A 10,946-nucleotide genomic window follows, 5' to 3' on the forward strand; every position below is an offset into this window, starting at 1 on the left:
ATCATAGTTCTCTTTGGCTGTTGGATCCGACTCTTGCATCGTTCATTTATGGGACCTATCTGCTCTGTGGACTTTTGAAGTAATATAATGTTTAAGAAATAATATAGGCTATAGATAAATTAATGTAAACACAGTTTATTACAAAGTTTTTGTAGCATAATATACAACACCAGCCCAGACAATGTAAATAAATACATAAATAATAAATAATAAAAAAGTAAAAATCACAAAATACTGACAACTGTTAAAACAGATATTTTGTACTCGACATTAATCCAGCGAAAGTCTCGAAAGGAAGGCTTATTATTATTATTAGTATTATTATTATCATTATTATTATTATTATTACTATTATATAGGCCTAGCTTGGAAACAATCGTGCAAACCAAGTGCTGCTCGCAAATCTTGCTCAGTATCAGGTGCAAAGCAGCAAATTTGGCGGCGAACTATAACAGTAATGATAAATTGTAATGATAAATGTCTAATAATACTGCTAATATATTATATATTAAATATAATATATTAAATGCCTGGGTGCTGATCCGCAGAGGACGAAGACTACAGGACTGTTATTTTGAAGGCGACGTCAGGAGCCCAGATTTGATTGACCAATCAGAGGAAATGGGCGTTTCAGAACCGCCTACATTTGGATAATGAATTTTAAAGTCATTTATCCGTTTTCCTACCCTAAACCAAAAAAAGAAAATCGAGCCAAAATCAGTTATTAAATTTTTTTGTAGCCAAATAAAAAAACGAAAAACGGCCGTTTCCTCGTTTTTTAAATTTCGTTTAGGATCAAAAATCGAATGAACGCAACGTACACGGACCCTGCCCAATATACTTTTCACTTAAATTACAAATTTAGATTAAAACAAATATACTAATTGACTGCTTTTTAAGAACCAGCATTCTGGAAAACATATGAAGAAATCAAAAACATGATTAAAAAAAAAAATGTTTTTTTCGTCAAATAAAATAGCGGGCACGAATTTAGAATAGTATTTTAAGCTGCATATTATGACTTCAATTAAAAATTAAATTTAGAATCTATTCCATTTGAATGTCGTACGTGTTCTTTTCTTCAGGCTTAAATGCCATGAATTACTTTTTATGTAAATTCTTTTGTTTCAGGGTTTTAGTAAGACTAATCGAGGAACGAATTATTGATTTCATAATTCATTTTTAAAGTATAAAATTAATTAAAACAAGGATATGTATTAATAAGACATGGCCGTGGAAGTGAATTTGTAATTCGAATTATGTTTAGAGCTCCATAGTTTAAAATAAGCTAACAGTCAGTAGTATAGTATAAGATAACACACACAGATGTCTAAATAAATAGGCTATAAAATACACACTTGATTATTTAGGCCTATTCAAATATTATATTAAAAACTGTACTGAAGAAAAAAAGCACAAGAAAGAATACCGCTTTGAAATAGAAACTTATTTTATCAACGTGCTTTAATTTTAGATCACCCACGCATTCTCAGTAGCCATAACTGTACTACAGCAAGCTGAAAGCATAACATGTTTCTGCATGTAAAAATATATCCCAGCATAATTCTGCATTTCATTAAACAGATCAAGAAAGAAGACTTACGTCTCAGCAACTTTGGACATTTTCATACAGTGCCGATCCAACTGAGTGTTTAAGAACAGAATCTAAAAAAAAAACACAACAGCGTAACTCACTGCATCTCCATATGAGCTTGTGAGGGATCTGTGCTAAATATTAATAGCTGCTGTGAAGCTGTCGAGAATCAAACTGACAGCATGGATGCACTCACCTCTTTCTCTACATCCTCTTTGGTGTCCTTGCTGCTCTGCTGTGCAGGTGTGTGAACAGGACTCTGAGTCTGTGTGTCGTCCACTACTCCATACACTGACTGCCAGACAGAGACCACACAGAGATGTCACAATACTACCAAAAAAATAGCTACTGTCTCTTGTGTACAGCACACACACTAATACAGCATCAGCACCTTTTTCACTCGCTGAGGGTTCTTCAGGCGACGACACTTCCTGATGTCCATCTCCGTAGTGTTGACACACCCAGGCTGTGAATGACAAGCACAGGGAAATCACCTATGAAATATTGTTCTGATATGTGCATTTCCCACAGCAATCAGCATGCCACATTCACACAGGATTTTGTATTTTGTTTTTTAATAAGCTAATTGTACAAAACAAACTTTTTCATTTATGTAAAAAATAAAATGTTACAAAAGTTTCCATTTCAGATAAATGCTGTTCTTTTGAACTTTCTATAGATCAAAGAATATTGAGGGGAAAATACATAAGTTTTATTGATAAATATTAAGCAGCACACCCATTATCAAAATTTATAACACAATGAATGTTTTTGATATAATTTCAGGTTATCAGAATCATAGAGAAGTCTATTGAGAACGTCTACACTGTAAAAAATATCCGTAAATCTAAAGTTTTCTCTATTTTGTGAATCATGTTTTTATTTTTTATTTTTATTATTTTTGTTTTTGAATCGCATTATGAGAGTTGATCTTTCTTTTGACAACTTTTAACCTTAAAAAGTTGGAAAAAAGTAACTTTTATAAAATATTTTAATAGTTTAGAGTGATGCATTGTCTGGGTTGGTGTTGTATATTATAGTACAAAAACCTTGTTATAAGCTGCCAGTGCATTTTTCTGTTATTTTACATATTCATTTTTATATATATTATTTTTTATGCATTATATTTTCAAACTACTAAAATGTCAATAAAAGTCAGTTTGTTTAACTTGAATTTTCAACATCAAAAGCTAACAGAGCCGAGATCAAGGACCCATTATGAAATTCCCAACCGTAAATAGACTAAAAACACAAAGTACGGAAACTGTTAATAAACAAATATTTTACAGTGTAGACACCTTTTAAATAACCCTGTTATGTAGTCAAGGAAGATGTATTTTAAGTGATTTGATTTCATTTTAATCATCAAATAAATTGTAAAGTCTTTAGAGGGTTTTTCAGTACCTTTATCCATTTTAGACTATGCTATTTTAACTAAAGCAGCTAACTCTTAGATCATTAGTAGATAGAATAAATCTGTTGGAGATCATCAAAATAAAGTGTAAGCAGATATTAAGTATACATTCTCCTAATAACTGCTAGTTGATATGTAGTTGCAAATTTACAAAGTTCCTGTTTAAACATTGCATTTTGTTTTGGTCAATTGGCTCACAAGTAGAGAGAGACAAATTCTCATTTACACCTGGCATTTTATTCCATCTTTTTTTTTTTTTTTCATTTATGAATTTTTGGGAAAAATCTATGCAGTGTATATGTGGGGGTTTTCTAAACTTAAAAAAATAATAATTTCAAAAATTAGCTCAGCTGGCAGTGAGGAGGTTGTATTTAGTTGTTGAAACATGGTCAAAAGTGGACATGCTGAAAATGATTTAAACCCCATATACACCTGTATTTAGTAAAGTCCTTTTGTGCTAAAACTGATTTAATGCACCACAATATTAGGTGTAAACAAGGTTTTACAGTCAACAAAGTGTCTTAAAGAAGTGGTCCAGAGAGTTTTTTTAGGCTTAACCATGTTTATAAGGTGTAAAGCAATGTGTGCTCATGTTTCACTAGAAAATCTGGCTATTTTTTCATATATCTTACTTTAAGTTTTACAGCTACTCAGCTAACATAAAAACGATTGACATATTTCCTAGTTCCTCTGAAGGCCCGCCCTCAAGAGACTCTGATTGGTCAGCTAACATAATGTGTTGTGATTTGCGGATCGACTCCACGTCACCAGAAACAGAACAAGCTCTGTTGAAATAGACGGTATTTTAGCTTTCTCTGGTATAACATTACAGCGCCTTTGCGGCAACGGGATGGATGCGTATGGTGAATGTGATCTCACTACCCGGATGTATTTTTCTATAGTCCCCAAGTTTTGTTCGTTGTAGGCTTTGCTAAGCTAACTCTGTAAAAGCCAATGTCTCCCTTTGCATTGAACGTTAAGCGACTTACATTCAGAAATGTTGTTTATGTTCACACAGCTACATTACACATCAACTAAAGTTTAAAATATGATATCGTAGTGGACCACCCCTTTAAAGGGGTATCAAAATAAAGTGATGTAGAACTGGCTGTTTTCAACTGAGCCAATGTGGTGTTTTGTGCTTTATTTTTACAGTGCACTTATTTAATCAAATGAATTCAAACAAGATGCAGACATCTTGAACTGGATCCACCCCTCACGCACCACAGGACGGTGAACATCCCAGAAGGCTCTCTCTTGACTATCCAGAATCTTCCTCTCCGTTTTGTCTTTTTTCCTGTCGATTCTATGAAATCAAAGAAACACAAAGCTACAAGACATTAATATTAAACAAAGAGCAGGAGACGCTCCCAATCCACACACACGTGCATGTTCTGCCTCGCACGTTAAAACAGACAAAGAGCAAAGCCCTTGCGCTCATCAAAGTTGCAACCTGCCTGCGAGCGCAGCTAATTCATTTCCATTCCTGCTGCTTCACTCTTACGTAACTGACATTTGCTGCATCACTCTCTCCATCTCTCACTGATCCTGCTTTTGAGCCCCTGAAACTCTATCATTCATCTCTTCTGTTCTCCGTCTCCCCAGATCTGGGGTTCTGGTCATGAAAAACAAATAGAGATGCACCGATGATCAAAAATCAGAGGAGGCTTGACTTGTGTTTGCAGCCCTCGGCCATCAGATGAGGCTCTTCAGCCAAGCGAGAGATGGCTTCAATCAAACCTCTCCAAATCAAACACGCATGCTAATACGTCTCGCCCATAAGGACGGCTCTTCAGCAATGTTATTGTGTTACATCATAGTGAGAGCTGGTGTATATACAGTATGTCTTTGTGTGAATGTGTGTGGGCTGATCTTTCTTCAACATGAGAGAGCAGGTATGAGTGAGAGCAACCGTTTGCATAGTTGTCCTGACAACAGCACTTACTTGACCTGAGCCTCAGCCTGCATGAAGATGAACTCCCACTTCCTGGCAAAAGCCCTCTGTAGTCGCGCTAGATTCTCCTGAATGACAGAGAGACAAGTATAAATGGGAAGAAAGAAAGAAAGAAAGAAAGAAAGAAAGAAAGAAAGAAAGAAAGAAAGAAAGAAAGAAAGAGCCTAGACTGCAGCTTTTCCATATGACAAATGGTCATGCTAACGGAGTCAGGTATCTACCAAGGTTTTTTTCTTTCTTCACTTTCGGCCATTGGTAAGGTTTTTTTCCTCACCACTGTTGTCACTGGCTTGCATAGTTTGGGACTTGTAGAGCTGCGCCTCGATGGATTACTCTTTAGTGTTTGGACTACCAGCAGTGAATATTAAAACACATTGAACTGAACTAAGCTAATCTAAACTGAACTTAAACTCTGAAAACTATACTGTTTTAATTAACTATAATCTATGTTCTACATTGTAAAAGTGCTATACAAAGAAAGAAAGAAAGAAAGAAAGAAAGAAAGAAAGAAAGAAAGAAAGAAAGAAAGAAAGAAAGAAAGAAAGAAAGAAAGAAAGAAAGAAAGAAAGAAAGAAAGAAAGAAAGAAAGAATTTATCAAAAATGCCAGGTCAGCTCAAATTAGTGCCTATTCCTCGTGGGATATAGTACTTCTTACAGTAAGCTCTGCTGTAAGCTTTTGTTTTAGAAAAGTCTAAGGTATTTTAATTCTGGATAACATATTAGCACAATATTCTGTTACTTAAAGCATTTCTGAATTTTTCGAGGATATGAAGTTTGAGCTTTATTACAATGTGAACTTGCGAATCTGGCACAAGTGTACATTTTTCAAAATTGTAATTTAAACAATCTGAAAAAATAGGATTTCTGTTGGTGTATGAGTTGTTGGAATGGGAAAATATTTGATGAGATTCAGTTATTTGAGGTTTAGGAACCTGAGAGTTAAAAAATTCAATACTGAGAAAATCAACTTTAAATGCGTCCACATTAAGCTCTTAGCAGCGCATATTGCTAAGTAACAAAATTGTTTTGATATACCGTCACCTAGGAATTATAAGGTTTTATCAGTGTCCTAAATGATTTTAAGATGTTGAGCTTCAAAGTTTTTGCATTCCATATAGCAAACAATATGTGTGTAACAGTTCTCTTTCATGCATTTACATGACAGAGACCCTACATGTACTCTAAATGTACATTATCAAAGTTCTCTTAAATTCCAATTGGGGTAAAAAAATAAATAAAAAAAAAAAAACAAGGCAAATGCAAGTACATAGAACCTTCTAATCCTAAAAAGTTTTCTGCTTGGAATTATAAGGTTCTATCTGGCAGATTATTACAATTACTTTTCAAGAAATACAATCAGTCTGTTTAATAATTACAAAAATAAAAAATTGGATTGTAACAATTTGTTGATGCTTGAGAAACTTACATTTTTGCTTTCTTTAACATTTATTTAATGTTTAAGTATGAATATTTTTTTCTTGTTCAAATTAAGCATACATGGCTGTGCTAAATATGCTGTGCAGTGCTGATGTTAATTTTATTTATTTTTATTTATGCTTTATATTTACTATCGAATTATATTTATTGAATTGTATGCCCCATGAATTAAATTAAGTATTTGCTTTTCAAGGCTTAATATCAAATTTAAATACTTTAAAAGAAAACAGACAATAAGCGAATGAGTTTAATAAACACTGAAAATGTTTCACTGACTATATAAACACAAATAAAAATATTTTACATTTAATATTTACATTTTATCTTGATGTCAAAAATGCTTCTAAATGCCCACATTTACACACATTTTTTTCAGTTTCGGGTTTCTTCTCAGTTTTGTGCGGTATGGCATTACTTAGTCGACTCTGAAAGCTGATCCTGATTGGTCCTCGTGCGTGCATTTGAAATGCTGATTGGCTCACAGAAAGAATTTTATAGAGCCGAGCTAGAGTTTGGTTGTTTGTTCGTCTTTTAAATAAAAAATGTCTTAAGATATAAACAAATAAAAAACATCACATAATGTAAATAAGTTGTCATATAATAAAAATATGTCAATAACTCCATTTTTACAAAAATGACAGACAGAACCTTATAATTCTAAGGTGACAATATTTATGAAACGTACTAAATATCTTCAAGGAACATGATATCCACGTAATATACTAATGACTAATTTGGCGTAAAGGTCTATAATTTTGACCCATTCAATGTATTTTTGCTTACTGCTAAAATATAATAGCAACTTAAGATTTAGGAGTCTCCCTGCCCTAAATTACAGAACTGTGCATGTCGACAGAACAGGATTAAGCACTAAAACATACTTAGCTGCAATATTAACTTGGCTAATGTTTCTTTATAATGTATAGCAGCTATTTAGTGACTAACATTTTTGAAAGGCTATAAAGTGCACAACATATTCCCTCTCTGGTGACTTTGATATCACAGCTCAGGAAAGGCTTAACTGTAGGGCAAAGTGAAGTGGGTCACTTCAATCAGTCATTATGCCATGACGTAATTTTCCAATGACTCCTGTTTTCCAATTTTCCAATCATTTTTAGCTCAGTATGTAGTTTCAAAAATAACTGTGCTATAACTTCATAGTTTACCTAAATGTCCATACATGTAGAAGTTAAAATAGTTAATAGCTTTAGAACGTCCATGAGCAAAGACAGCACTAAACAGATATTGCACCATAAGCACCACAGTGTTTACATTCAATCTTCATGGCTTTCCTATAATCTCAGCTCATGAAGTTATAGGATAGAGGAAATTATAATTTAAAAATGCCACATCTAACTTTTATTCTTAACAACAAAGTCTTCAAATCACTTATCGAGTTCAAAATAACCCAATATATCAAACCCAAATACTTCCGTTTTCTCTGTCAGATCTCTTGCAGCAGGTCACTTACCGCCTCATAGTCTGCCAGCTCCAGCCGGGTCTTGTTCTGCATGGTCCGCTTGCACAGATAGATGGCTATGACAGGGAGCAGAAAAAGAGAGAGAAGCAGACACAGAAAAGAGAAACAGACAAGAGGCCATAAGAGACTTGGCCTTATCAGCCCTCATGTATAATCCTCCCTCTACCCATGCACACATATTCAGCATAAGCCTTTGATTGGATTTCATACATTCTATTGCATCTATCATCTCTGCCCGGCCAGTTTACCGACAGTAGGAACTGTGAATGAATAACTATTGACCATCAGTGAACATCTGCCCACAGTCGACGGTTCTTCTATACACCTACTGCTCCGCATTCTGCCTGAATGTCCAACGGAGCTGCAATAATCTCAGAAAAGCAGACTGTGGGCTGAACACAGGGCATCCTGTGTCTCTAGGATCTTATGAGTTATATTAGCTCTGTGAACAACATCTACGGTAAAGCTCTGTGCACTCTTACGTCACTGTTAGTTCGCCCAGCAAGAGCCCACTCTTACCGTAGTCGGTGTTCTCTGGCTCCCAGCAGTTAGAGGGCCAAAAGTATGGAGCCTGGAGGAGAAAGAAAGAAGATATGATTATTTTTGAGTTTGGAGGTAGACTGCTGAGTTTTAACATGAACTTAATCTAGCCAAGATACGTTAAAATGTGTGTAAATTACAAATTTAGATTTCCTTTACAGTAGGGCTGCACGCTATTGGACAAATCTAACATTGCAATCATTTTGCTATATATATTGCGATATGAATACAATTTCACCAGAAGACTTAATAGTAGTAAGTTGATATATATGTCATATTTGAAGCAAGTTACTATTTTTTTCTTCTCCTTCCCCATTGTTTTAAATCCTAAAATATCTTTAAATATTGTGTTGGAGAGCAATAATTAAAATAATTCCTTAAATTTAAATAATGATTTTTTCTAGAGACTTAAAGTGCTTTACACGATTTTGGGGGAAATTTCCTCATCCACCAGTAGTGTGCAGCATCCACCTGGATGACACGACGGCAGCCATATTCCGCCAAACCACACACCAGATGATTGGTGGAGATGAGACAGAGTGATAAAGCCATGGGGATGGTTAGGAGGCCATGATGGACAGAGGCCAGTGGGCAAATTTGGCAAGGACGCCGCATCATTGTGATTTTTATGATGAGAGAGAGTCAGGACCTCGGTTTACCATCTCATCCAAAAGTTGGCGCTCACTGAGCAATATACTGGGGCGTTAGAACCATTTGGTCTCCCATTCAGGGACTGACGAACACAGCCCTGCTTAGCTTTAGTGGGTGACCATGTCAGAGTTGCAGAGAGCTAGCTGCTGGTTACATAGAGGAATCTTTGGATCAAAAAGTTGTAGTGTAAAAATTTGTAGTGTAGAACATACTGTATTAGTAATGCAGTCTAATGTAAGCTATAATATACTACATCTAGATATTTAGATAAAGATTATTCAAGGATTTCACCTCACTTGCATATTTAAAATAAGATATTTTAAGAATTTCTTCATACAAGCCATGTTCTATACTGTTATAGTATGAAGATCTTCATGTTATTAAAGACATTGACAACATTTCTCACAAGCGATCTCTGTCACTTTTGTGGAGCCATTCTAGTAGACTACAGGCGGCACAAAGCAAATTATGGAGCATTGAGATCATTATCGTCAGGCAATGAGCTGATGAGCCATACTCCAGAGAAACCCTAATTCCCTCCAGAGTAATTAATGAATGCACAAAAGAAACTCAGATTCGTTCAATGCTTTATTGATACAGTGTATCACGCTTATTGGAAAGATGTATCATCATTATCTGACAATTCAGCTTTTCTTGTACAACTCCAGATAATTCCCAGTTAGTTTGGAGGTAAATATTGAGAATATATTCATTTATAGAATGATATTTTAATACCCCATTTGTTTATTGATACTTAAGCATTACACCTACATCAACATTTTTTTGTATTTCACTATGTGTTTTGGCAGTGCTGAATTTTTGTGGAGAACTAAATTCGCTTTGATTGCCAGAATTATATTATTAAAAATATGATAGAAACACTTTTAAATTAACTTTTATATTTTATTAATTAATTCATATATCGTTAGAACACCAATATTTTAAAGTATTAATATCTACATTTTACCTTAGTAATAAACAGGCAAAAATACCAACAAAATCAAGTAGTGATGCAGAAGTTACATACTGAGCGAAAAATCATCAACAAGCACAGAAACATACTAATACTATATGTAGAAGGTGTTCAGCGTCATTAACACAACTACTAAACACCACACATGACACTAAAGTAACGCAATAAATGTTATTCATCAACATGAGATGTAACATAAAACTGTAATGTACATGACTGACGAGGAAAAAAAAGGCCAAAGTAATGTCAAACAAAAACCATAAAGAGTTTAAAGTTTTATGCGGGAAACTGTGGTAAAATCAATTTATGGTCATTCACCGTATATAGTAAGGTAATTTACTATTGATCAGGTAACATATTTTTACTGTAACATTTTTATTACAGTTAAACTCTCAGCCATTTTTACAGCGCATGGTAATTGGTTAAAAAATGAATGTGTAAGTGAATTCCGCTGAGTGAAAACACTTCTGTCGACTGAGCCACTGCCCTTGAGATGAATGGGAATGCTTAGAGACATCTTTTTCCAGGTATTTTGGCTGAAGAGACTCAGTTTTGAAATGATTTTGAGATGAGATGACAGAGTTTCACACGAATTTAGGCAGTAGTCAAAAGACTGTAGTGTTTCTACTGAAACATCTGTTATGTGAGCTAAAGAGACTCAAAAAAAAGATTTGCCCTTGGCCATCGCTAATCAGCTAAATCACTGAAAAAATTAAGCATCAGCTTTTACCAGATAATGATCTACCTAATTTATGAAGTACATAATGAGATAATATATTATTTAACATCTTAGATGTTAGAAGTACAACAGCAGATAGAAATCAAAACAGACCAGGCCTCAGGGTCTTAAGTTAACACATGCAAAGAAAAAAAATTGCAGAGTTCAATTAATATTTTAAAAA

The 10,946-nt window shown here is 34.4% G+C and overlaps 1 protein-coding gene across 8 annotated transcripts in view; it reads right to left on the reverse strand.

Annotated features, from left to right (window-relative positions):
• The window catches only part of rgs6 (regulator of G protein signaling 6), a 132,945-nt gene that overhangs the window by 19,603 nt on the left and 102,396 nt on the right, over positions 1 to 10,946 (reverse strand). For all 8 annotated transcript variants that reach the window (NM_001035263.2, XM_073932845.1, XM_068215504.2 and 5 more), the window contains 7 exons: positions 8,400 to 8,451; positions 7,872 to 7,936; positions 4,954 to 5,030; positions 4,233 to 4,314; positions 1,986 to 2,060; positions 1,791 to 1,889; positions 1,604 to 1,665 (listed from right to left, as the gene is read on the reverse strand). In NM_001035263.2, coding sequence (NP_001030340.1) covers positions 1,604 to 1,665; positions 1,791 to 1,889; positions 1,986 to 2,060; positions 4,233 to 4,314; positions 4,954 to 5,030; positions 7,872 to 7,936; positions 8,400 to 8,451 — 512 coding nt within the window. The remainder of the gene's footprint in view (positions 1 to 1,603; positions 1,666 to 1,790; positions 1,890 to 1,985; positions 2,061 to 4,232; positions 4,315 to 4,953; positions 5,031 to 7,871; positions 7,937 to 8,399; positions 8,452 to 10,946) is intronic.

This window comes from Danio rerio, chromosome 20 (assembly GCF_049306965.1).
Source record: "Danio rerio strain Tuebingen ecotype United States chromosome 20, GRCz12tu, whole genome shotgun sequence".
NCBI lineage: Eukaryota > Metazoa > Chordata > Actinopteri > Cypriniformes > Danionidae > Danio > Danio rerio.